The sequence below is a fragment of the Lichenostomus cassidix genome, chromosome 8 (genome assembly GCF_008360975.1).
Source record: "Lichenostomus cassidix isolate B80296 chromosome 8, HeHo_3.0, whole genome shotgun sequence".
NCBI lineage: Eukaryota > Metazoa > Chordata > Aves > Passeriformes > Meliphagidae > Lichenostomus > Lichenostomus cassidix.
Genome location: NC_139489.1, coordinates 5,092,450 through 5,119,691, shown reverse-complemented (window position 1 = coordinate 5,119,691; position 27,242 = coordinate 5,092,450). Strand labels below are relative to the sequence as shown.

The 27,242-nt window shown below is 41.0% G+C and overlaps 3 protein-coding genes and 1 long non-coding RNA gene across 8 annotated transcripts in view; 1 reads left to right on the top strand and 3 right to left on the bottom strand.

Moving 5' to 3' along the window:
- Positions 1-12: 12 nt before the first annotated feature.
- CZIB (CXXC motif containing zinc binding protein) lies at positions 13-6,792 on the bottom strand. Of its 3 annotated transcripts, XM_085067573.1 has the most exons (8): positions 6,076-6,218; positions 5,898-5,981; positions 5,762-5,818; positions 4,942-5,023; positions 4,473-4,504; positions 3,969-4,046; positions 1,114-1,179; positions 13-330 (listed from the first exon to the last, which is right to left on the bottom strand). In XM_085067573.1, exons 1-8 carry the CDS (start codon positions 6,079-6,081, stop codon positions 253-255), a joined length of 483 nt encoding a protein of 160 aa, XP_084923699.1. In that variant the 5' UTR covers positions 6,082-6,218; the 3' UTR covers positions 13-252. The 3 variants fall into 3 exon arrangements, with proteins under 3 accessions (XP_084923699.1, XP_084923697.1, XP_084923698.1); XM_085067571.1 differs by having other exon boundaries at positions 5,762-5,981; positions 6,076-6,299; XM_085067572.1 differs by lacking the exons at positions 13-330; positions 4,473-4,504 and having other exon boundaries at positions 1,109-1,179; positions 5,908-5,981; positions 6,076-6,792.
- Positions 6,793-6,910: 118 nt separating this feature from the next.
- Positions 6,911-8,779, bottom strand: MAGOH (mago homolog, exon junction complex subunit). The gene is made up of 5 exons (XM_085067574.1): positions 8,623-8,779; positions 8,441-8,499; positions 8,167-8,277; positions 7,779-7,861; positions 6,911-7,200 (listed from the first exon to the last, which is right to left on the bottom strand). Exons 1-5 carry the CDS (start codon positions 8,708-8,710, stop codon positions 7,101-7,103), a joined length of 441 nt encoding a protein of 146 aa, XP_084923700.1. The 5' UTR covers positions 8,711-8,779; the 3' UTR covers positions 6,911-7,100.
- An 8-nt stretch (positions 8,780-8,787) lies between these two features.
- The window catches only part of LOC146433696 (uncharacterized), a 37,848-nt gene continuing 19,393 nt past the window's right edge, over positions 8,788-27,242 (top strand). The window contains exons 1-2 of the long non-coding RNA XR_014853684.1: positions 8,788-8,999; positions 26,310-26,426. This is a non-coding gene — a long non-coding RNA (uncharacterized LOC146433696). The remainder of the gene's footprint in view (positions 9,000-26,309; positions 26,427-27,242) is intronic.
- Positions 19,987-27,242, bottom strand: part of LRP8 (LDL receptor related protein 8) — a 173,091-nt gene continuing 165,835 nt past the window's right edge. For all 3 annotated transcript variants that reach the window (XM_085067566.1, XM_085067567.1, XM_085067568.1), the window contains 5 exons: positions 26,785-26,937; positions 25,788-26,039; positions 23,856-23,924; positions 23,441-23,613; positions 19,987-22,553 (listed from right to left, as the gene is read on the bottom strand). In XM_085067566.1, coding sequence (XP_084923692.1) covers positions 22,515-22,553; positions 23,441-23,613; positions 23,856-23,924; positions 25,788-26,039; positions 26,785-26,937 — 686 coding nt within the window. In that variant the 3' untranslated portion in view covers positions 19,987-22,514. The remainder of the gene's footprint in view (positions 22,554-23,440; positions 23,614-23,855; positions 23,925-25,787; positions 26,040-26,784; positions 26,938-27,242) is intronic.

Genomic DNA, 27,242 nt, shown 5'->3' with positions numbered 1-27,242 from the left:
CTCCAAGTGCTTCATGGAAAATATTTTATTAGGGAATGCTGGGGACAGAAAATACAACTTAGTGATGTCAGTCCATGGCTGAACTTGATCTTGGAGATCTTTCCCACCCCTAATGATTCTGTGATTCTGTGAACCTAGGTTTCCATTTCTGAAGTGCAGCCATGTAGAAAAGTAACTCCAAGGAAATTGTGTATCTGATGTTTACAGCTCCTCCATCAATAAGGATGTCATAATTTATTAAGGGTATGAACTTCAGCATTTTACAAATTTATGGGTAACTTCGTAGATTCCAACAGATTCCTTTGTTTTTTCATCATAGTCATTCCAATCCTGTAGGAAATAAGATTTCCCAGTATTAGTCACAGAGGACAGAATGCAGATAGATGGGAATTCAAACTGGAACTAAATGTTACTCAAAATTTGGGTCTTAGGTATCTGTAGAAAGTTCAGTTTTAACAGGTGAGAGTAGCAAGAGCACTGACCTGAAATTATGAATTAAATGAGCTTCAGTGTCAGTGTTTTTATATATACATATTGCTGGGGTTTATTTTCTTATGTAGTTCCCCAGCCTGTAGTGGACAAGACAGCAGTCATGGCAGGTGAAGGGATTATCCATCATTCACAATACCAGAGTCAGGTGGGTAAGCAGAAAAGCAGATCCCTGCCAAGTAGGATACCAGGGAACAGATTTGACCTTGAGATTCCTGCTCACAGCCAAGGAAGATTTGCAATGCTGGTGTCATTATCCTCAGCTTTGAAGGACAGTGTCTATATTACTGTTTAATATCTCTGTGCACAGGACAGTGGGCAGGGATCTTCCTAGAAGAATCAACTCACCACTTTAATAATCCCAACCATTTAGCATTCCAGGTTCTTGCTCTCTGGAATTCTTCAGTGACTTAAATCTTTGTCAGCTGCTAAGTTATCAAATACATCTAAAATGACACTATTAGTAATACTGGTTGCTCACAGTTGATTCAGTTTCTCTCTCCAGCTATGGCCTTCCTGTGGCTACAGGAAAGAGCAACCAGTCTAGGGTGTGTATTTTGGACCAGTGACTTGGGGAAAGCAAACTAGATAATCAGTTTTACTAGTGAAACTAAGACAACATACCTTTTCTAACAAGTTTATGTCATTGAAAGGTGTGCCAGATTCTGCGCCTTCAGCAGCAAACCCTGCCTGCAAACACATTTGTAGAAAGTTTTTAGAATTAAGTTGTACTGAGAAAATAAGAACTATGATCATTGAAACATATTTAAAGAAAATAGCTCAGCACAAAAATGTATTGTATTTCTGTTAAATTAGGTAGAAAGAATGATCAAGCTCTGTAGGTTGGGTAAGCATAAGGTTGTGAGCCTGGTTGTGAATTAGGAAAATTCAATCCAAGCAACTACAGAGTAAAATGAGGAAACATTGCTAACTCTATTTTTCCCACCAAAAAAAGTATTTCCAACTATTCTAGATAAAGTTAAACCTTAGTTCACAAGTTTATGCAGCAGCATCCAACCACTACTAATAGCTTTGTGTTCAGAATCCATACAGGCATAAAGCTTCATAATACACTGCAAGGAAAGTAATAGAAAATGTGAAAGAAAGTTAATAGTTTTGGTTGAATATTGTCAGAATCCAAGACACTCTTGAGAAGGAGCAGCTTGTGTTGGATTTAGGAACACAAGTGACAAACAAGCTTTACATGCAAGGAGGATCAGCTGGCTGAGTGAACAGATTAGTATCCCCAAACAAGCATTTCACAGGGGAGAGTTCTTCACTGCCATTACTGTTGCTGTTTTTAGAGAGTGGAGAAAGGACAGCCCTAGGAAAGTGTTCCGGTTTATCTTCTATAGGAACAGCTCTCTCACTTTAGGGTTCACACTCCCCAAGCTGTACAGTAAGATTTATTAGTTTTAAAAGTACATTTTGAAAAAATCCCAGCCACTTCTGTAGCATGCAGGAAGGATTCTTACATTGCTGTTTCTCGTACAGAATTTTATTAACAAGTGGGTAAAAATCAAAGGTAGCTTCTTCTTGGTTTTCTGCAATGGATCTACACTTGCATTTTTGATAAAGAAATCCCCACTAATACCAGTCAGACATTTAGCTGTGTAAGAATGTGCAAAGTAAGGCACAGGACTTGAAAATATTTTGGGATTTGAATGGAAGGTTAAGCACTTGGGAGTTAAGTAACCACAGAGTGTGGCAGATCAAACAAATCTAACAGGAGAGGGATCTGCAGGGCACAGTGGCCTTTCTGTAACTATCAGAAGCCCATGACAAGGGAACTGCTGGGGTGGAGAGGAAGAGCAGCATTGTGGGTCAAAACTGCAGAGCTGAGTATAGAACAAACACCAGAAAAATGAAAGAAGCTCTGCTTTTGCCACCTGGAGCCACTCACCAGCCATGTGACTGCAATTACAAACTTCTGCACTAGGTCTAAAAAGAGGGTTTATATCAGAGAAACAGTGGGTACTTTCTCCTCTTTCACACTCAAATGTGTTGGTTTGTTTTAGGTTTGTTTTGATTTTTTTTTTAATAGCTACTATAATTTCAATGAGACATGCAAGCATTAAGCCACTTTAAATTGCCTCCAGGTGTGGTTGTATTATATCTACCAAACAACAGACAGAAAATACAGTAATTCTATGGCCATATGTCATGTTTAGTGCTAATCAAAAGTGAGATCTAAGGCTGTGCAGAAACCAGGCTGGCTTGGATCATGTCAAATATAAAGCAGTTTATAGAATCATTTGGAACTGCAGAAGTCATTTAAGCATCAGAAACTTCTGATTTACTGATTTAGGCATCAAAAAACTCACTGAAATACCTCTTTAGGGATTCAAGTATATTCTCCCATCAAGTGCACCAAATTTAGACTACTAAATTAAAACTTTATTACAGTTGTTAAATCTTTGTTCTGCACATAAAAAAAAAATTGACAGCTGGGATGTAGAGCAATAAACATCTACATTTTGTACTCTTCCCATACATTTTTCTTGATGTGCAAGTTCCTAGGTTTGGTTGCAAAGCTTTCAAGCAGGAATAAACTAATAACCATTCTATTTTTCAAAAAGATGGACTTCACTTAAATAAAGACCTCCCCCAGCACACTGCAGTGGGGATTCTATTTATACCAAATTCGTTGTGGGATTGGCTTTTTTGGGCTGTTTCTTAGCACAGCATCACAGTCTGAGGGAAGGATAAGACAGGTTTATATTTGTCAGTCTATTTACACCTAATCCGACTGGAATAATAGGTTAAATATAGTAGGGAGTTAAGTGGCATACAGCATGACCATGCACAAGCAGATGAGTCACTGCAGACTGGCCCTGAAGAATCCTTTAACTCTGAACCTTGAGGTGTGCTTTGCTCCAGCCTGTACCTGCCACTGATCTTCAGGTTTTGTCTGGTCAATTTGCAAATGGAAAAACGCCAGCGTTCGTTTCCTGTGGCTCTAGTGATGTCAATCCCAAAGAAAATTGATTTGTTTGTTAGAGGGCACACACTGAAGTGTGTTCATAACCTGAGCCTGATGTACTCTGTAATGTACCAAGGAGCAAAGTGCTACCATTTAATGCTGCACTCTCACAGTTCCCCTTTGGGAAAGATTCTCTTCAGCAATAACCTGAGAAATGAAGAGCTCTGCAATGAATTCAGATGAGCAGTGCTGAGTCACCTGTGAGGCAGTTTAAGTACAGCTCCAAGGTGTGCTTAGTTTTAGATTTTACTGGCACAGAAAATACCAGTTCATGTTAGCTGCTCACAGGTTTTTTAGATTTTTTGGGTTTTTTTAGTGAAATGAAGTAAAAGAAGGAACTGTGGAAGGATGGGAATCTGGGAAGGTCAAGGGTGTTCCAGAACCATTTCAAATAGTGTGTATTTTATCACTTGACTAGAAGTAGAGTGATATCACTCTACACTCTATCTAGAAGTACTCTTATAAACAGAGAAGCAAACCACAAATAAGAACTTACCTGTGGTTGAAAGTCAACTGGTTCCAGACCTCGGCATTCAAACTCCACAATTGTTTTGAATTTCTCACTGTCTTCAGCCTGTAATTGAGTCAGAACACTATTAGTTTCCATCTAATAGAGTCAGTGACAAGCATTAGTCTAGGAATGGATTGCTTTAAAAGGCAGCACTAGCACCTCTGATGCCCCAAGTGACAGCAAAATCCTATGGCTTATTTCATAGGTGGTCATTAACTAGAATTTCTTAATCTGCCACGAGGAAGCTTTCAAAAGAAAACCAACAGGGGCATTACATAATCACCTCTGATTTGAGTAATACAGTTCTGTGCTGGCTTGTGGAATGTATCAGATTATTCTATGCTTCAGACTGTGCAGGAGTCTATAAGAGACAATTTCTGTCAGGGGACAAGAACAGTTTTTTGTGTTGTTGAGAGAGGATGGTAAAGCAAAACCTCAAAATAGTGTTGATTTATCTTTCACTTTACATAGAAGAAGAAACAAACTTACATTGTAAGGCTTGATTGTCTGGCTTAAAATATCTAAAACAAAAGAAAGGTATTCAAGTGAGTGGCACTATGTCTTCAGCACAAAGGATCTTCCTTCAAAGAAATTTCCAAAAAGTCACCAGGCATTTCCTGCAGCTGGTCTTCAAAAGGTATAATTCAACTTTTCTCCCTTCTTCTGAGAAGTTTACACTGCACCATTTTACCCTACCAATGCCCAGAAGATTTGCATGCTTTTGTAAAATACCAGTACAGCTGAGTTTTGTTCATGCAGAAGCCTGGACTCACCATGAGGCCTTGGCTGTCTCCCTCATGAGTGTGATGTCCAGTGTGTGCCTGTTGGGAACTCAAGCACCAGTGTACAAGGGAAGAAATCCCTGCTGGAATCTCTTTACAAACTGTGCCAAGCAGAAATGGGGACTAACAGGTACACTCTGGAATGGATGATGCCTGTTAAATGTCCAAGCACGTACCGATGGAGTTCTCCCTGGAGCACAGCTTGCACTTCTGCACCATCGTGGCGCTTCCTCGGCCGCCTTTCAGGGGAGCACTGTCCTGAAATCCATGACAAGAGAGACACCTTTAACTGAACTCCAGCTGAGCCACTGGAAACCTCTGCAAAGGTAAGGTTGTTTTTACAATGATCTTTAACTTTTTAAAAATACTGCAACAAGGCAGCTTTTTTTTTTTTTAACTACAGAGATTAATAATTCAACAAGCTGCGATTATTAAAGAATAATTCTGTTCTAGACTTTGAATAGGGAATAATGGGTATTTATGTCTTATCCATATCGGCATGCTCTACTAATTCCTCAAAATACATTCTTACCATTCAGCTGTATGCAACAAAAAGAGATGATTATTGCTAAGAACAGACAAGTATCCCTGACAAATTTTATCCTGCTTTTTCAGCTTCCAAACGCTGATTTAGCATGCTTAACTCATCTTGATTTACCTAACCTTCTCCAAAAGGATTCCAGCAGCATCAGAGCTACAGGCACAACGTTCTTTTGATACCATTTCAAAATTAAATTTTTACAGAAAGGTGTCTTTTAAAAGCAGATGTAAATACTTTGTCACCAACAGTCACCATTCAAATGGCATATTTCACTTAACAGTCTCCAAATATTTATTTTAATATGGGATATGATAGAGTTTTTAAAATGCATACAGCTATTGAAGAACGATCTCATCTAAAAGGCGTGTTGTCCCATCCCTGGTGCGGACAGGTGTGTACGAGGCAGGTGTGTGTTCTCACTTTGCTCAGAGCTAAGTTACCAGGGGCACACGCACCATCAGCCGCAGGTACTGCCACTTCTCGGACACTTCGCCGCAGTTGCCGCATTTCAGCTGGAAGCACAGATGGGCAGGTTGGAAGCTGTCAGTAACCGGGGAACGCGCCGCTCGCAGCCCGGCCCGCTCCCCGCACCTTGAGGTACCAGCGGAAATCCTCGCCCTCGGCCCGCAGCCGGGTGATGTTCTCCAGCGTGGCGCGGAGCTGCAGCCCGATCCTCTGCAAGGCAAGTGGCGGAGCGGCGTCAGCCCGACCAGCCCGGCTCCCCGCGCCCTGCCCAGCCCGCGGGGCTGCGGCCGCGGCTCGCACTTACCCCCATGGCCGTGCCGTTCCGTGCGGTTCCTGCTCCCCGCTCCGCCCGGCCCTGCCCGCAGTCAAGATGGCGGCCCCGCGCTCCCTGCCCGGCCGAGCCGCCGCGGAGCCGCGCCTGCCCTCAGCCAAGATGGCGGCGGCAGCGCCCCGCCGCGCGGGAAAGGCGGGAGGTGCCTGTGGGGAGGCAGGGAGGCGCTGGGGTTTTAGCATTAAACGTCAATTAACCACCTTTTTTTTTTTTTTTTTTTTTTTTAAATCGCAGTGGCTACTGACATAGGAAAACCAGACAGAGGTGCTGGAGAAAGCAAAGGCGCGGCTTGGCAGCGCTGCCATGGGGAGCACCCTCAGGGCCTGTGGGGGACACCTCAAAGTCTTTGAATTAGTGCTGCACAACAGAGCTGCCAGACTAGAGCCAAACTAAATACATTCCAGGTTGCTTTTCAGCTTTTCTGCCGGCAGTATCAGCGAACAGCCTGGACGGCTCCTGCGTGATGTGTTCTGTGGCTCTGCTCTGGCAGCAAGCAGGTAACCCAGGCTGGGATGAAGTGTCTGCTACATATTATGTGTTTGCTATATATCATGTGTTTGCTATAACCACTTATTCTGTGCAGAGCCACAGCTTGTGCTTCTCTGGGCTGGCCAGCAGAACATCCAGCTTAGAATAGTAAAAAACGTTTACTGTGACAGCTGGCAGAAGTTTCACTTCGCAGAGCCAGGCTTCATTCCTGTTTCTGCTATTATGTAGACAATACAGTATGTGTGTGATACAAGTGAAGTGACACATTCTCAATGCACCGTTATAAATGAAGTTTTAGAAGTCAGTCTCTCACCACGAATTAAAAATTAAAAATGCAAATCTCACCGTTTTATTAAGTGAGTCACCGACAGTTTGTAACAACAACAAAAACAACAACCAAAAAATAATCTAAAATACACAAAATTTCAGAAACAGTGAGGAAATGGAACAGGATCCTCCCTTCCCACCCCCATTGCTGACACTGCAATACAAACTTCAGTTAGTCCGATTTAAATTGGCTTAATCTTGAAGTGGAGTCCAATAAGACTGAAGACAAGACACTTAAGGTCCTGGACCAGGTAGTAGAACACTCTCAAGCCTTCTGGATCTCTGCAGTGCACAAGAGAAGGAAGGAAGGGAAAAAAAAAAAAGAGTTTAAGACTGATGCTCTTAGAGAACAGGTTACAGAACTAACATTAAAAAAACCCCAAAGCCTATAGGGGGACTTTTCAGATGTCATCTTAGACATTAACAGATTTGTTTAATGTTACACTGATTGATTAAATACTCTGTACTGCAAGTGTGAACATTTTAAGTCTTTACAAAACACATATTTTTATCATGAAAGCAAGTACCAACAGCACTTCAGATTTAAAAAAAACCCAAACCCCCATGATAGTCAGTCTTTTTAGCTTGGGTGAAATACAAATATCTTGATTCTCCCGAAGAACTTGGTACAGACAGGCCAATGGCAAGTCAGCTCAGACTCTGAGTATGCAAGGTCAACTCTCACTGAGTTTGAAAACACAGCCTGTAATGTCACAGTCTAAAGGCATTTACACATTGTGCTGCAACATTGTGCTGCTGTACTTTAAAACAATATAAAATACACATACCCAGTTAATTAGCGAGTTCTAATAGAGATTGGTAAATAGAAACAAGGGCAGCATAAAAAGCAGAGTACATACTTGGACTGATTTACATCAATGAGGGAACCGATTTTTGACGTCGTAAAGGAGATGTGCTCGTCACCGATGACTATCTCGAGCTCCTGAAAAATAAAAGGTTATAGGAACTCTACTGCTTCATGGTACCACTTACAGAAATGCTTCAGAACTATGATGGTTTTTATTTTTTATTACAAGTTTCTATAACAAAGATATCGAATGCAGCAGGTCTGTGGATCATACTAGCTTCCACAACTACACTGCCATTGAAGCACTGCTCAGGTTTTAAAGCAGTAATTGTTTCCATTTGGGCTGAAAACATAACTGCCTTGAAGGAAAAGTTTAGTTAGGCTTCCAAGGAGCTAACACATGAAATTTAAAGAGCAATTACAAGAGACTGTGCACCCACCTGTCGGCCCACCCTGTCAGGAGGAGGCCACAGAGCATCATCTTCTTTTGTGATTTCACTATCGTCGATTATTCTTTTCAGCTCCTCCATCACACTCTTGTGCACGTAAGCCTGGACACAACATGGAAATAAATATTCCAACAGAGAAATAAACACAGCCCTGCCCGCACCATCCCAGCACGGAAATCCAGCCCCGAGCGCTCCCAGCGCTCCCTGTGCTCGCACCAACCCCTCAGCGGCACTGAGCGCTGCTCTCGCGGCTCGCTGCCCTCACCTCCTTTCGGATCATCACGTCATTCTTGTAGTTGCTGTTGTTGGCGTAGCGCAGCTTCCCTGCGGGGACAGGCCGGGAATTAAACCACGCGGGGACACCCCGCCGCCCCGTACCCCGCCGCCCCGTACCCCGCCCTCCGGGAGCGCGGCGCAGACCCCCCGTGCCCCGCGCCCCGCTCTCACCGTCGGGCCGGAATTCGAACTCGAGGAACTCGTGTCCGAACTTCCCCTTGTGCCCCACGTAGTAGCGCAGGTAGAAATCGCTCGCCATGGTCCCGCCGCCGGCCCGGCATGCACCGCGCCGGCGCGCGGCACTGACGCGCCACTGGCGCGCGGGGCGGGGCGCGCGGAGAGGCGGCGGGCGCCCCCTGGCGGGCGGCGGTGGGTGCGGCGGGTCCGTGAGGGGAGAGTCTGTCCGGTTCCCTCAGCCGAGCCGAGCGGCGCTGAGCCAACACCCGGCCGGGACAGAACCGGAGTGCAGCCGGGACACTGCCGGGATCCAACCGGGACACGGCCTAAGGCCAGCCGGGGCTGTCCCCAAGCTACCCGAGGCTGTGCAGGTGAGGGAGCGCCGCACCTCCGCTGCCCTCAGGGCACAGTCAGGGGCTCTCGGCGGTGCCCGCGGCCGAACACTTAGCCATTTGTTACCAATAATCGCCTTGTAACATTTAGCCATAATAATGCAAGAAAGTCCAAGTGTTGGTGGCCATTTCTTATAATCAGCGTTCAACATCACTGCAAGAATTTGATGGGCGCCTTATATTCCACCCCTTCCATCTTCCGAGTTAGAAGGGACGCCCCAGAACCTTCACATCTAAATTTTCATTAGGTGGTTTATACAATGATTGAACTCACGACCTCGCCATTGTCAGCCCCATGCTTTACCAGCTGAGCTAATCTCAGAGGCATGTTTAGACTTTCTTCCCTCTGAAACAGACCAACCACTTTGTGTTTATGCTTTTAAACCGAATGAAAAGAGCTACAAGGCGGTTTGGTGCCTCACTGGGGTTGGTTTGTTGGGACCTCGGATGGCCTGAGGTTTGAGTAAATGAACTGGGGGCAAATCATGCCCTTTTCTGCTTTGGGAGCTGCTGAAAGGAAATAACCAGAGACTCTTCCTTTTGTAAAATATTCCCTTCTGCAAGAAAAATTCACAAACGGTATCTCTTGTGCTCATCACTAAATGGGACACTTTTATTGAGGACAGAATGAGGGAGGGTGGTTTGTACTGTTGTGGTAATAGAAATGGGGTTTGCACAGCTGAACGTGATTTCATTGGGATGGTGCTGCAGCTGGTGGAGCTCACTCTGCTTTCCTTAGAGTCACAGCAAGGCTAAGTCAGGCAAGATTTGCTCTTATTCATTGTTTTTCACATCTTTGTTCTTGAATATTCCCAGTTGCATTCTGCATTCTTTAGGAATTTCCATTCTTTAAAATACCTGAAAGTTGTCCTTTCAGTAGAAGAGTCCTACTGATATGGAAATAGCCAACCAGTTGCTTTAGAACATCTGCAGGTACAGCAAAGAAATGAAAACATTAACACATGACCTTAAAAAAGGTAAGATTTGTGTTTATACCAGATTGAAGGATTTTGGGGCAGAATTATTACCCTGCTTGTTTTGTGAACTTGGCTGTCCAGTCTAAAGGCAATACCAAGTACTGTCTGGTTTGTTTCAGGTTCAGAAGGGTTTTATTTGTAAGAGAATGACTCTGCTGTAATTGTCTAAAGTGTTCATAAGACTTTTCAGGAATATCAGTGCCTAATTTATTTTTATTTAAATTACTGTGTTGGAAAGAAGAGCAAAATGGTATAGAAGTGCATTTTAATTCCTGGAGGAGTCAATGGTCTTTCAGTTATCTATACTGATTCTAATATATTTTATGATAAATACAAATTATCAGAGAGATAAAAAAGTTTTTTTGCTGTGTGTATATTATTTCTTTTCATCTAAATAAAATAAATGTCATGTTTGATGGCAATACAATGGGTAGAGAATTGCTGCCAGTGGTGTTTGGATTATCTTGACACATTTACAATCCAGAACATGCTCTGCTTGAATGCATTGGCTTAAGTATGTGTTTGTGAAAGGCAGAAATGTGTGCATTGCAGTTCTTTTCATGCTGCTAAAAACCATATATAAACAGTGATTGTTCTGTCTCTGAAGAAAATATCTCTATAAACACACATTTTTAGCATTATTTTACATATGATAGAAGGACTGTAATGTAACAATGTACATATGGAATCGATACTGATACAAGTTTATAACAGGTTTGAGTTAGGGTTTTTTACTTCGTTTTTCTAAGAAGAGCAAAATTTACATGATTTTCTCCTCTGATCTGTGGGGAGCAGGTATCTGTGGGACTTGGAAAAATGGGAGAAATGGGGAAAACATGCTCTGAATATTTCTATTTGTTTGGGACTTTTGCTCATGTTAGATAGCTTGAATGAATCAACCTGCTTTGGATCCCTAATTTAACTTAGTTTTAAGACTGCAAGGTTTATGATTGTTGAAATAGTTGTGTTCCTGCTATTTTTTTCTATTCACTAGAAATGTTGAACACTTTGGAGAACTGGGTGACAGAATTTTTTCCCAGATTGCAAATAAGTCGGGTTGTTTTCTGATATTTTTCCATTTCTGGAACTTGTGAAATCATGATCTAAACATAAAGAATTTTATGCAATTCTTTTGCCTTGTATCTGCAGAGGCTTTAATTCTTACTGATTATCAAAGAAACTATTTTTTCTGAGGAAAAAAAATCTCTGAAAGTTAATAAATTAATAAAACATTTCTTTAAAATGTGTTCCATAGCATTTGATGAGCTCCAAAGTGGATCTTGACTTTGCACATAGATCCTTGTTCTGACTCTATTACTTCTTTAGTTGCTGGGAAGAGAATTTTGTTCTGGTTTTGAAGAATGTTAATTCCTTTGCCTCTGCATTGTGTGAGAGATAATTAGTATCAAAATATAGCCAAGTCAGCAGTGTTGTAGGCTGTTAGAGACAAACTGGGGGTTCTGTATTAACCCTAAACTGTGCTTTTTAATGCACTATTTAGGAGAAACAGCCTTGTTTGTATTTTGAAATTGTGATATGGATAAGTTTTATCTACTCAATTAAAAATACAGCTCTTTAAGGAGGAACATTTATTGTTTTGGTGCCAAGTAAAACAACCTTATTACTGTGAGGTGAGGCTTTCCCCACAGGGCTGTGCTGCTGTGGCTGCTTATTGACTGCAAGACACTGTTTGCTCACAAGGCAGGTCTCACTGGTGGTGACCAAGTAAACAAAACTTGGTGTATCGACTTCTGGATTAGAAGAACAAAATCCTAAGCCTAGCACAGACTGAGATGTGTAAATGAGTGCCTGAGAAGGGAAGATAAATGGAAATTAATAGAAAACAGGAGTGGAAGGGTTTTTCATTGCTGCCATGTTCATCCCCCTGCCCTCAGATAAGATCAGCTCTCCCATGTGAATATTTGTGTGAGTTTTAATGAAGCTTTTTGATTTTGATTGATTTTGATTTCCAGCTTTTTCTACAGATCGTTTTTGTGTCAAATGCAAGTTTACACTATAACTGACTTTCTCAGTTAAAAAGTCAGCCCCCATCTGAATCTGTTGGGGTTGGCAAGGCTGGTAGTTGGGGTGCAATGGTGGGTGAGAACTGAGAAGACTATCTGAGGTCCAGTACTGATGAATCTACCTCTTTATATTTAATTTTCACAAATAATTTAAGAAAATAAATATTACTTATTTAAATGCTTTATTTATTTTTCATAGTGGAACTGTGTCTTCAACTTACATAAAATAGCATTTGCTCTTATTTAAAAATAGATGTGTGTTAATTCTCACTTCAGAATTTTACAGAGATAGTTATGAGGGCTGACATGGGGAAGTTTGTCTCCAGTGGTTGCTTCTGAGGAAGAATCTGCACATTTAGACTGAAATTAGCCTTTGTGAATTGCCCCCTAGTAGTTCCTAACATGGTGGTGTTACATAAGAATGAGGTATTTTATCTCACTGCATGTTTCAGGCTCTTCATTTTTACATTAGCCAAGTGCTGTATTCTAATAATGGATTTCTGTGGAAACTGATTTTATTTAAACAAACCTGCCAAACTCTTCAAAGGTTTCCCTGGTGGCAGGGAGTGAACACAGCTATTTATTTAGCCTTGAGCTCATGACCTTCCTACAGAGGTAGGTTATGTCTCTATAAATATGGAAATAACCAGAGGAGTGTTGGATATTTTACCTCCTTGATTGGAAGGACATCCTGGTTGTGCTGAGCTGCTCAACATGATACTTCAGACAAGGGCTACAAAGCAACTTGTCTTTGCTTCCATGTGGCCTTGCTCTCTCTTCATTAAATATAGTGCTTTTTTTTTGTTTGTTTGTTTATTTGAAATGCTTTATCACGTTTGTTGGTTTGCTTTTAAAATCCAAGCTCTGACAGAGCCTTCTGACACACCTGAATTTCACAAGCTTTACAGAGGTGCTTCTCTAAGTGGACTTTATGTTCTCTTTTACACTTTGACAAGAAGCTGAGTTGGATTTTAAACCTGTGCTTTTGTGCATTTTTAAATTGGTTTTGCATTTCATTTTTTTCTCATGGTTGTCATAATCTCTAAACCACTTGTTCTTCCAGTGTGTTTGATTCCAGTATTTGAGTCTTTGCTTTTCCCCTATTCTATAAAGAATGAAACTGGTGTAGTAGGTCAGGAAATCCAAACATAAGGCTTCATTAGCAAAAAGGAAAACACTTCAGGCATATCTCCCTTCTCACAGAAAGCTTCCAGGCCTTGCTTGTCCCCTGCGTGCATCAGACTCTCCAATCTTCACAGCCATTTGAACATTTTTGTCAAGAAAAATACATTGCTTTCCTTTTACTTAGATAATTGTGCCTTCAAGCAAGCTTTGGTCTCATGGATGCAAAAGTCCCATCCATTTCCTGTGCTATCCTTGTTTTTTAAAACCTTAGTACAATTTTCAGGGATCCCTAGCAAGAAACAAACCCTCAGCTTTCAAGAGAGCCCTTGCAGATAGACTCCATGTGCAGGTGATGTGCTGAATTCATTCAGGGTTGCCATGGCAACCTTTTTTTTTTTTCCTTCATCCAGAAAAAGACTGCTTTATCAGTAAATGTACCTTTCCAAAGTACATGGCTTTTGTTCAGGGGTCTCATAGCTCTTAGAAGCAATAGCTGGGCAGGCCCTGAAACTAACAGTGTCATAGATCCTTGTTCCTCACTAATGCTCTTTATTCTTCAGCTCTAAGCATGCCAGCATTTAGTCTCTCCACCTCTTCTTTGGGGTTTTTGGCAGAAGATTGTCCCTTCCATACTGCATGAAGGCACATAATCGCAGATTCTGGGTTTGCAGCACTGTTCTTTTGCAGCCAGGAGATGTCTTGATGTTCTCCTGTCCTTTTCCCCCGATCTCAGAGACTTCTTGGTCATCTTTTTCAAGATTCTATTTTGCTGTGCATAACTGCTCTCCTGCTCCTAGGAGCCCTGAGATTGGTTCTGTTCCATGTACATGTCACTGACAGTTTTTCAGTGATAAAAAAGTAAAAAACTAGGAGAATGGAAACAACCAAGATGAAAATGATGATAGTGGCTGTAATACACTAATCCCCTTCCAGAAGCCAGGGAGTTATTTCTCAGAAGAAAGTGATTTGTCTCTTTCAAAAAATTAGTCTTGATTTCCAGTCAGTCAGGATTACTGTGACTGTGAGTCCATCCTGTCAAACCACAGGGGTGGTGCACAAGCAGTTCCTTATTGACAGCAGTTGAACAGAGTGGTGGATGGCAGCTTCAGGAATTAATGTATATATTTTTATATATTTCCACACAGGCAAATGCACTTGCATATGTTTTTTTTCTATGTCAAATAAAATGCCTTGCCCACAGATGGCTCTTGGGATTAAAAGGATTAGAAATAATAACACATTTCTATTTTCAAGGAATAAACTTATTTTGCTGTTATCCCAGGCAGCGATATCCATCTGTTGAACATTACTAAGGTATTGCCTCCACAAGAGAAATATTACAGGTGAAAGTATGTTTAGACTATCATTACATTAATTCTGTAATTATCATTAATTTACATTATATTTTTATTTCATGCTGTTTATAAAAGAGTTTGTGTAGTGAATCCAGTAAATGATCAAGAACTTATTACAGAAAAGGTAAATTTCAGAAAATGTATTTTGTGCTTCTGATTCTTTGAGAATAGCATACAAAATTCTGTCACTGTTAGATATAAAATCTCAGTGTTGATGTAATAGATAAAATATGCCATTAACATATATATCACTTGTAATAGTCTTCATTGTGCAGGTCATGAACTGATACTTGTGTGTCACAGGATGCTGTGGAGATAGTTTGGACAGCCAGTCATATTCCAGCCTAAATATCCACTCCTATTCCAGCATCTGCCTGTGTGGTCTTTGCCCCTCATCTGAGGCATGTCATCAGATCCCTGATGGTACCTACAGAATCTATAGAACTGGCTCTTGTGTTGGGCTTAGGGAAGATGTGCACAGTTTCCTCTCTGGGGTGGCACAAACCTCTGATTTAGGAAGAACAAAAGAGCTCAAATGCTTGCCCAGACACTTTGCATCCTGCAGTGGAATAAGAAAGGTCAGGCAATAGCTTTTGTTCAGAAAGAAGACTTCAGTAGAATGGATTTGGTTTATTTAATAGTAAAGAAAAGGTCATGTCTTTTGTTCTTTTATTCTCACATAAATTGATTTTGTAAAGCTGAAGTTGGTTTATCAGCATTTGTGTTCTATGGCTTTGTTATTTCAGTACTGGAGAAAAGGTCATCTTCTTGCTGGGTATCTGGTATTCCATGGTCCATTAAAACTGCATTATTTCTGCTGAACCTGAATTTCTTTTTTTGCATATTTTCTTTTTTTTTCCCCCTAACTTCACGTGTCCCAAGTTAACTCAGCCCCAGCTGTGTAGTTTGTCCTGCAGTCTGGTATGTCAGAGGTGCCTACATAAGAAATATCTGTTTTATTTGGGTTATAGAAATGTGAATGTCTTGGCTGTGCTAGCCTGATAAGCCATTTAGATTCACATGAATTTTTTCATGTTTGTTCACTATTCAAGAGCTTGAAGAGATTCCCACTAGTATTTTTTTCCTAGGGGAGTGAATTGCATTCTGTCTCAACGTGATGTGTCAGTAGAAGACAGTGACTGAATTTTTTGCATAGAGTAAGAAAGCAAAATAAAAACATTTTAAAATATGGAGGTCTGATGTGAAATTTCTAACGTAACTCTTCTGCTAAGGAAACGGTATTTTCTTTATAGCCAACTTGTCATTGACTTGTTTGCCTTACCTCAGTTCTACTCCAGTAGTCCTTGAGATGGTCAAAGAAGAACTAAAAAGTATTTACTGCAGTGTGCTCATCAAATCAGAGATGTTAAGCCAAATGAGTGTCAGTGGGGAAAGGCTTAATTTTAGGGTAGCAGTAGAAAAGCAAGTAATCACCTTTGTCTTCCTGTGTTGTCAGTAGTGTAAAGAAGGGGCTGCAGGAGTTGCCTTTTTATCAGAAATTACCATGCAGTTCTTTGCGTCTCTTGTTGAATGTAGTGAATGCCAGCACAGTAATTACATGTGAACACAATTTTCAAACTGCCAAATATTTTTGCTTTATACTAACTACTAGTACTAATGATCAGGTGCCAAAGGCTGACATGAATTCACATCTAAAAAGTTATCCTCTGTATTTTTGCTTTAGTTCTGTTTCTTGTCAGCAGAAACACCTGTGTGTTTGCACTTGGAGGTTCAAATTCCTTGTTAGAAGATTATCAAATCTTCTGAATAAGTGTCAGCTGGGGCCATTGCCCTCCCACAGTTCCAGCCCAGCTGCCCTTTGTTTCTAATTGCCATTGCTCTCAGATCATTTACATTTCGTCTTCCTTCCTTATCAGTTCATTTCACCCTCTCTGGAAGCAAACTTTATACTTTGATCAGCATTTACTCTTTAAAAATGTTCGTGGAGGAGATACTGCAGAGGTGGGGTAAGTAGGCAAAACTGATACTGCACAAGATCAGTGTCAGGCAGCAAAGTTACTGCTTGATTTGGGAAAAGATGGTTTCCTTGTAGCCTAAAAAAACAAGAGGTACTCTCAAAAGTCTCAAAAAATGCAGTAGTTAATACTTTATGAATATAATTTCACATCTCGTTGGAGATTCATTGGGTCTGATGACATAAATATTCTGATAGCACTGTGTTGATTTTCCTCAAATGAGGGAATGGTAATCAAAGTAATGTATGGCTGTGGACTCCTGATCTGCAGGAGCACCTGAAGGTTATTCCTCTTTGGCCTTGTCCTTGTTATGAACAGAGTGTGCTCTGAAAGGGAGATATTAAATCAAAGCTCACTGTGTTCTGTAGCCCTCATAGCACTAATAGCTATTGACAGTACAAATTATGTTGTCTTCATTACGATTTTTGCCTTGAAGTGACTCACTGAAATTAAAAGGCTTCTGTATACCTGCTCATTAGAAGGTGCTGCTCCAGTATTAAGGATTAGATTGAACCCTTTGTAGCCTGCCTGTGTAGGTCACACAGATGGCACACAGGTCCCTCAGGGAAGAGGATGATAATTCTGCATCACATTAATATATAAGTAAAAATGCTGGGGGGTATGTGTTTGTGTTTTGGCCATGACATGAGCAGGTGTTTGATGCTGTGCTGTTTGTGCTCACCTCAGAAGGCTTCACTCTGCTCCCCTTGCCCAGTTCTGGGTGGTGCATTTGCCAAATGCCCACCTGCTCTGTAAGGTGAGGACTCTCAACAGAGAAGCCACCTCTGATGTGACACATTATCAGGTCAGGTAGTGGAGATCTGCATGCAGCCATTTGTATTACCTCCAGCACTTTGCTGGGCAGTCACATTTAAAGCACGACCAAGGCAGGACTGCTCTGTGTGGTCACTGTGCAGGGACAGTGACTGAGTGACAGAGACTTCCTAAGCACAGTTCTGTGCACAAGACTTACTAAATTGATGACAAAAGGGGAATCTAGGCACAAATTTAGTGGGTTTAGTCCATCCTTCATTAGGTTGACCAGACTTGTCTGCAGGGTCTGAAGCAGCATGGGAGTGATAAAATACCTGCTGCTATGAAAAGGGGTAAATTTTAACTAAATTCAAGAAGTATTGCAGTAGCACATGGAGGAGCCTTGTTTCACTTTCCTGCAAACCAAGGAAACACCTGGCTTGGCTCACCATGGGAGGCACAGCTCCCATTCACCTGGGTTTTCCTGAGCAATTTGTCCCATATATCCTGTTGCTATGGGAAACTGTAACTGTAGCTAATTCCTGGCATAGTGTAGCTGAAAGTCCAGAGTAATGTGCTACAAACAACACATCATCATCATATGCTCCTGTCACAGCTTCTCAATTAATTTATCTAGGTCTGCAGATGGCCCATGTCTTTAGTTGTGTATAAATCAGGCTTGGGTGCATCCCTATGTGTGTATATTTGTATTACTTAGAATCTATTCTAGGCCATTGATCATACTTTGAGTATCAAACATTCTCTAGTTTAATAATTTTGGTGCCTTACATATTCATGGGATTAGAGAATAGTTTGGGTTGGAAGGGACCTTAAAGATGATCCAATTTCAACCTCCTGCCATGGACTGGGACACCTTCCACTAGACCAAGATATTCCTACTTGGCCTTGAACACTTCCAGTAGCCACAACCTGGGCACCAAATATTGTAGCTATAGGAGCTTCTGTAAACTGATAACATGACTGAAGAAAATACCAAAATGTTCTGTGGTTGTGTGTTTAAGTTGTAATGATTAAAGCATCACTGCTCATATGTAGTTATGTCCTGGGCAGAGTGATAGCCAAGGCAAAGGAACAACTGTAACTGTCATTGGGGATTGTGAACCCAAGCTTTTGTTTCTGTCTCCTAGTCTGCAGGAGACAAAGTAGGTTTTTATGACTGGAGTCTGTATGGATAGTTTTTAAATCACCTTTTAAAAAAAAAGGAAGAAAAAAAGGGAGATGTAGTTTGCAGAGTTCATGCCTCACCACACTGGAATGGAGCTTGTGTCAACTGAACTCCAAAAGGGCAAAAAGGTTTTAATTTGGCCTTTCCTGCAAAAAGACCTCTATAGCAAGAAATTCTGTTAACTTCACCTGCTCCTCTACAGGCTGCCAGCCACTGATGTGATTGAAAAAGTTTTTATTTAACTTCTTTTTGACTTTTATTGCCACTGATGCCTTTAGTATCAAAGTAATATGAAGTCAGTTCATGAGGTCAGGCTTTTAAATGTGACACCCACTTCAGATATTACTAACAATAATGCAAATTTCCAATAATTTTGAGTCAGCTTTTCATTACAGGAAGTCTAGAAGTCAACTTCAGGCTTTGTGAGAAAAATCCCTGTCAATGAAATTTAGACCTAAATATTACCTTCCAAGTATTGTTTATCTTCTAAGCATTATTTCAAGGTGTTCTCTTAGCTTAGAACTTATTTAGGTCTCTGCTTTGTTAGTAAAATATGTAGATTCAGGGATTTTTCTTGAATGTTTGGTTGTAAGGTTTTCCATCATCTTTTAAGTGTAATGGCTTGAATTAAATTAATGTATGTGCTTTTAGCTGAGCCCCAGTGGGGGAATATATGCATGAAAATAAATTACTGCAGTTGGAACTAATTAATTTGTTGATTGGCAGACTCAGCAGATAAAGTCCTGAATAGGGTAATGTGGAATGTCTTTGTTATTTGGCCTCAGCTGTACCTGGCCAAGAGCTGTAGGTAAAACCTCTCCTCTTCCACCTGACTGTGTAGCCTCAAGGCAAGGGCTGAAGAACTGAACTGATGTGAAGACAAAATTTTCAGTTCAGCCTTCTGTAATCCTGTGTACATCATCCATGGAACCAGGCAGGGGCCTATCAAACTATCAGGGAGATTTGCTTGTTCCACTGTCATAACTTCAGCTCCCTGCTAAGGCACTGCCTTATCATCACTGACAAGATTACAGTGGTTCCTTTAATAGTGTGGGGAATTTAGCAGGCAGCTGTGGCTAATCCAGTAAGGAAATGTTGTCCTACTGAGGTACATGGAGAGATTTGAATGCTGCAAATAATTTGAAAAAAGTATCATTTTTTAAAGCGTGTTAATTCTCATTCTGCTGGCTGATGCATTGGTGCAGATACAAGTTAGCATTACTGCCCTCCTGTAAGAGCTAAGAACTCAGCCTGAACTAGTGCTTGTTGGCTTCTTCTGGAAGTTGCTAACGTGGCTGGGATGAGAAATCCACATTCAGCACCCTGAGGCAGATGGCCTCCCATTGGGGACACTCTGGGAGGTGATATCTGTTATGAAGCTGATCTTTTGTGTCACTCTCTCTGCTGCTGTGATAGCAAAAGCCACAAGTTCATCTTTATCAGTGTGAAACTGGACACTGAGATTTATGTCTTGGCTGGGGAGTCAGTGCTTGAACCCATATAAGTTAAAACAAGGTGGCTCAGTTCATGTGATTTGCAGATGATCAAAACAAGTGGCAGGAAAAGACAATTCAGAAAAAAATGCTTTCTTGATTCACATGTGGAGTATGAACTGTCTCCAGTGCTGATATTGTGACGCTGCAGCTGAACAGCTGGATTACACAGCAGTGCTCCCAAACCCCACTCTGGGTTTGGGCAATTAAGAGATAGGGAAAACTCAGACCAAAATACGACAGTCCCATTTCAGGCACCAGGAATTAATCAGTTCAGTAGTCCCAGATAAAAAAATTTAATCTTTCTATAGAAACAGTGCACTGTTTTACAAACGTGTTCATTTGGTTTCCAGTACAGCAAGTGTTACACAGAGCCCCCCCACCCCTCCCTGGGCCTTTTGTCCGGAAGGTAAGAACTGAAACACAAAAGGCACCAAGCAAGAACTTACTCTAACAGAACTTCAGTATGACAAGACAGAGCAGAAATTATTACAATGTTAAATATCACCCTACCAATCTGAACCATTATTTAAAATAATTAATTTCTTAAAAAACAAATTTGGTGTTTGACTTCCCAGTAGTTATAAATCTGTAAAGGTTGAAATCAGCACTGCACATTGAGATCATTTACAATGGTTTGAAAAAACCTGCAGCCTTTTACATGTGGTTTGTACAGGTTTGTTTGTGTGTACGTGTTCTTAAAAAAGTATCAAAACTGTAGAACTTTCATATATATTTACATTCGTCTGTTAGTTACAGTGTTATCACATACAGCCTTTCTCAGCTTTTTTCTTCATGCACACAGTGCATGGATTTGTAGAAAGAGAGCTTCATATCTTAGAACAATAATGGGATATCTCACTCATTTTGTCACTGCCTTAAAATCTAAAATTTGGAATAGAAGGATGCTTGATTACTTCTGTATTGTCTATGCAGGCCATGAGGCATTTGAGAGTATGTATTATATTTGTAATGCATGCCAGGGCTTTAGACGCTTTCTTCCTTCTCTTAGTCAAGAACCAGCTTCCAGATTACCTTACACTCTAAATTTATTCTACAAGAAAAACAAAAGGGAAAAAACTCCAAACCTACTCAGGCTAAGTTTCTTCTACTCACTCAAACAGAAAAGCTTGGACTGACATAAAAACATGAGGAAGATTTCTCTAGGATTTGGTACAGTTCAGAGAGGTACTTGTCCATTTTGCAGTGGGAGGTAAGTGTATTCACTTCCCCCAGAATTCCCAGGAAATCCCAAAGAATGAGATGAGAAAAAAACAAGTGTTTTTTTCTGCCAGGTGTAGGATGACCCAGCCAACGATACTCATAAGGCTGGGAGTTTTTAACCTGCTCTGGCCTCCTTGCCCAGTGCTCTGTGCTCTGGGAGATCTGCCATGGTGCATGTTGTTCCATGGGCAGTACTTTGGAAGGGAACTGCTGCACTTCAAAGAGTTCTGTGTGTGCCCAAGCAGCTCATAAAATTGGATTTTTAATCAGTATGAGCAGGGAATGAGGGCAAGGAGGAAAGAAAGTGACTTTTGTTATTGTATTATTTTCCTGATGAACCAGTGAGAGTGCTCACCTGGGAGTGAGGAAATATATAGCTAAATCTTTGTTTCTGTTAATTGTGACCTGATTTGAGAGGTGCAAGATTCCCAGTGTGGAAGAGCATTTAGACTTACATTTGGAAACAAACAAATAAAAAACAAGTCAGATTTGTACCAAGCTGTAAAAAAGCAACAATACAACACAAAAACCCTGGGTGCTGTAGGCGTTTTTCCTGACTGAAATGCTGTAGGCAATAGCTCTCCAGTTAAATGCACTGCTTGGATTCTTGATGGAATAGAGTGGAAAATGTAAAAGCAACCCTTAAGAGCCAGGATGGAAATCAGAAGCTGTTTGTTATGGAGTGCTTCACTGGTCAGCTATCTTACACTACAGCTCTTTCTTACATAGTGTCATCAGATTTCAAAGCAAACTTCTCAAACATCCTGTAAAAATTCAATTATCCCTAATTTTCATAAATGTAGGCTAGTAGTTTTAAAATATATGTATATATTTTTATATATATGTATATATTTATATGCCTATATATCTATCTTGTCCAGATAGATATATACACAGATAATCTATGCACAGCAAGCCAAACATACAAAAAATAAATACTCTCACCCCTCTACTATATTTACAGAACAGATCTTATAATCCAGATTTTGTTAATAAATATTTCTAAACTGCCTGTACAGAATTTATTTTACTTATGTTGATGGATAGCCACAAAGCATATTCAACATATTTACAAAATATCTATAAATATAGTCTTAAAATAAAGCAATAGCTACTGAACCTTCAGCCTGGCTGGTTATGTACATTGAGTTAGTAGCTCAGCTGTTGCTTATTCACTATCACAAATGGGTAGTGCAACAAGTTAAAATGTGTATAAAAGATTATACATACAAAACTCTCACATCCTTTGGATGTTTGCAGTTCATTATAACTTTGTGGTTACCCTTCTGCAACATAAATAACGATCAAAAAGAAGAAGCAGGTTCTGCGATCCAGAGCAGATTTGTTCAGTGTTCAGTTGATTGGAGCAGCATCTTCATCCTCATGGCAACCCATCATCTTCTAAGCTTAGTGCTACACGCTGGGGAGGGAAAAACCACACTTTTGTGAATGGTGATACTGGTGCTAACTTGTACTTGTTAAAACTCTCATGGCTGTCCCTAAGTGTATTGGTGACAAATCAATTCTAGATAGTGATTTTTTTTTTTTTTCTCCCCAAACAAGGTCACTTGCTCAAGTGTTACTAAAGAGGTACTGGAAAGTTTCCTGCCCTTGTGTACTGGATAAAGTTCCTTGTGAGGAATGGCACCTTCTGCAGCATGATCTTGTGTGGGACCTTTAGATGATATAGGACATTATTTAGCCACCTGCCTGCTGCAGGAGCTGTATTGCCTTCACTCATTACTATGGATCATTCTGCTCTCTTCTGAAAATACAGTGCAGTTACACCTGCCAGTGCTACTCTCCCCAGGGATGCTGCTCTGAGGGAGGATTCTTTTCCTTAATTTCTTACAGAACCTCACCTTCTCCTTGTGAGGAATGTGCCTTTTCTTTATACTGTTAATACAGAGAAAATACTCACCCTGGTTTGCACAGAAACTCAGTCTATCCCTAAGATAGTTTAGACACTTGGTAAGAGCCTAAGCACAGACATAATGGAATCCAGTAGAGGATGAGTAATCACCTGTCCCAAACTGAGGTAGCTCTCGAGGGAGCTTTTCATTTGTCAGATTAGTATCTTGACTGGGACAATTATTCTTCACTGGAACAGAGTATCTGATACAGAGCACTGTATTCTAAGACAACTGCATGGGCTGCCAGAAGTTTAGGCTTCTGCCTAATCAATAATACCGAAGAAGCTCTGTTTTTTTGTCATTAGATGGCAAATAAGCAGCACTAATCCAAATTCTTTATTGGAACTCTCATCAGAATTAATTATCTCCCTCAGCTACCTTCTCAGGTACTTACTGCTGGGTACACGTGTCCAATTTGGGCAGTTCGCCCAATGTGGATTTCGTCTTCATCTTCCTCTTCTGTTGTCTTCCTATAAACTGGATTATCAAAATTCATGCTTTTAGTATTCTTCCGTTTCCAGTTTCTCCAGATGAGGTATCCCCCCATGCACAGCAAACCAATCACCACTGAGGAGAGGGGAGAGAAAGGGCTGTTAGCCAGGCATGGATCTGCTGGGATGTTCCCATATTGGCAGCCATCCTTAGAACATTTTCTCAAAGCTGGGCTGCTTTTCCCCAATTCAACAGTTTCTGTATTCTCTCCACCCCACCCCTGAAAACTGGAAAAGTGTATTAACTGTGGTAAATACAATATTTTGGTATTGCACTTCGGTGTGATCTCCTTCAAAGGTTAAATCCAATCTGCTTACCCACAGGAATGACAATTCCGATCACAGCTGCTGTCACAGTTGAACCGAAGCCTTCATCATCATTTGCATCTGTAATTACAGAAGTGTTCTGATCATTTAACTACTTTGCTGGTTCTAAAAAATGTTTGCTGTTAGTACCCATGTTGTTCTGTTCAATTACAAGCTTTTGTAATTGAAGAATGTACAAAAAGTTTCATAATAAAATTACTCTGGAGAAGCTGAGCAGCACACACAGATCTGTCTGGGCTGAGCTCCTCCTGAGGAATGAGGTCCCTGCAGCACTGCTGCCCCTCAGGGGGACAGGACACCCCAGTGCCTGTGGCCACTGAAGGGACACGCTTGGTACAGGGCTGTCAGGGGAACTCTGACCAGGACTGGGTGGCTGTGCTTGAGCCTCTTAATTTTCAACCACAAAAATGGAGGCCAATTTTAAAAACATGACATTTAGTGGAAATGCCATGCACGGATCAGAGGATGGTGAATAATGCTCTTAAAAATCCACAGAACACTTTCTAGTACTGACACAATTAATGATTTATTGAGCTGTCAGAAAAAGAATGTAGTTCAAAGTCATCTGCACAGCTTCTCTGTTTAATTTTTTCCTTTTTTATTATTTACAGCTAAGGAGTTAGTGAACACATCTATCCCTCACTGCTGCAGCCTGCCCCAGCATGCAAGAATGGTCCCAAAACTCAATTGTGTACTTATGAGAGAAAAAAACAATTACACTAAAGTATAATTTAAAAAAATTCAATATACCTTTCGAGTTCAATACTTTAAAATGTTCACTCTGAGCTCTCATATTGGGGATCAGCCTAGAAAATTTACTTTTGCTAAAATACCAGGAATTGATAGAGGAGGAACCAACTGTAGTTTTGATACACCAATTCATGCAACTTTTAAATACTTCCCTGTGGCAGGCTGTTCCGTTACATAGTTATTTACTTAATAACAAGCCAGACTGGTGGACAATAAAATGGACCTTGCTTCCATGGCTTATTAAAAAGGTAATTACTGTATTTGAAAGAAACTTGGACAAAGAGAACTAAATGCATTTTAGCCATTGGACTGTGCTTTCCCCACGCAGCACAGAGTGCACTGCACCACTGTTCCTACAGACAGGGGTGGTGTATTGCTGCTTTCCAGATGCAATGTAGACCGTGAAACATTTGGGGGAAAGAAGCATTTTACAGTTTTTAAACATACATGCCTGCTTGAGGTTCTGAAAGCAAAATCTCTCTGGACTAGAATTTTTTTTTTTTAAATTTGAACTGCAGTTCAGCCTTTCTGCATTGCCTTGGCAGCAGGACCTGGAGGGACTGCCTGTGAGCTCTGAGATGTAGGCTGGTGTTCCATTGAGGAGAGCCTATTAGTGCTCTCCACTGGGATGCTTTTGTGATAAATAATGCAAAACTTCAAACCTGTGTCATGATGAGGCCACATTAACATGCCAAGCACAGCCACACAAACCAGAGGCAGCTTGTCTTGGGCTGTAGTGATTCCATATGTCCAGCAGCACTAAAACTGCACAGGGGAAGTTCTTCACCCAGAACTTGTGCTGGATCACATTACTAATTAAACAATTAAAATAGGTGAAGCACCTGCAGAATCATCCATTCTACTGCCTGCAGCACTGCAAACAGCACTGAAGCTGGGATGAGCCAGTACTGGGCACCAGGCAAGGGCTGGTGTGAACTCTCAGGGCCATTCATGTGTCTTGATGTAAGTTCTTTAACATGCCAAGTGACTGCAATCACAGCAGCCATCGTACCCCAGGTATCTGCAGAGAGAGGATGTCTCCTGCTGTGCCCCAGGATCTGCCTGCACCTGACCCCTCAGGAACTCAGACATTAGGTCAGGTTTCCCACCAGTGCATGAGGAGTTGTGATACCATGAATAGAGAAAAAGGAAAGAGGAACCTCATTCTCTTACAGTGCTGTGATAAATTGCTGTTTCCAGTGGTCATCTCAGAATCTATCAGGATAGATGTGGTGGAAGGTAAATGAAGACTTGGGGTGGTAATTGTAGCTTCTGGTACAGCTTTGGGGACGACTTCAGTGGTTACTGTCACTGCCACGTTAGTATTAGTAGCACTGCCAGGTGCAGCAGCAATGGTTGTGGTGCTGGCAGCACGGGGTGCTGCAGTTGTGGAAACCACTACAGGAGTTGCAGTAGTTGGAAGATCTGAAAACCAAGAGTAACAATGACATTTGCAAGTACACAAAACAAATCAAAAATGGTTATTATACATCTGGGAAGGACTGTTAGGTTTAATAAAGAGAAGCAGAAACCAAATTCCAGTTCTATTTCCCAGGTAGTCAAACTATCAATAGTTCTCTGCCTAAACCTACAGAAATGATTTCCTGAAGTCAAGCTTGATTTATTAATACTAATAAAAAAAGCACTCTGTATTGAAGGTAGCTGAGAAGTTCACAAACTTGTGGCTTTTTTCAGAACCTCAAAAGATACTGAATTTGTACCAGGACCTCATTGCATGCTAGGGAAAACTACACTGAAACCACTCGTCTCTTCAGGATATTATGTGCAATGACTGTGGCCTCTCCAGATCTGGTATCTATCCATAGATGGATATATAGATATCTAAATATACGCAAGCATATACTGCATATATAGATGACATAATCAATTATCAATATATGAGTTACCAATTTTAATGATTTATTGACTATTCACACTTTTTGTGCTGGGCCCTTGCCCTTTTTTCCTCCCTTCACACTGTATGTTTTTCTGGTTAAGCTTTCCAAAATGAGCAAATTTTCAACAAAGGAGACCACAGTGCTGCTGTGTTCAGAGGGCAGCAAGGAGTGGGCTACAGAAGTTGGTTGTTTGTGTTTCCACCATCAGGAAATATATTCACTGTAAAAATGATTTTGTTGGAATAGCGAAATGGAGATGTGATTGTATTTACCTTTGTAGCATTTTTTCATGTCAGGACCCAGCCACATATTGTCAGGACAGGCACATGTGTACTTGGGGGAGTGCGGAGAGATCTGAGGTGCAGGAAGACACAAGTAGTCACAGCCTCCATTTGGCTGGGGGCTGAGCTCACAGGAATCTGGAGCTGTTCAAGGATGGAAGGAAGAAAAGACACGTTATTTTTCTAATTATTTTTTTCTTGCCCTTGGCAAAGAAATATAGGATCCTTTGAAAAGACCTTCTTCCACTCCCTACCTCAATTTATCAGGCTGCTTAAGCATCTTTACAGTTTGTACAGTGGAGTGGAACCTTACACAGTATTATAAAAACTTTCCAAATACATAATGAATGGGAAGCATCAGAGTGACAAGAGTAAGTCACTGTTATCAAAGATGCTAATTAAATAGCTATTAGCAAATTGCAGATTCTCCAATAAATGCTGCTGCTGAA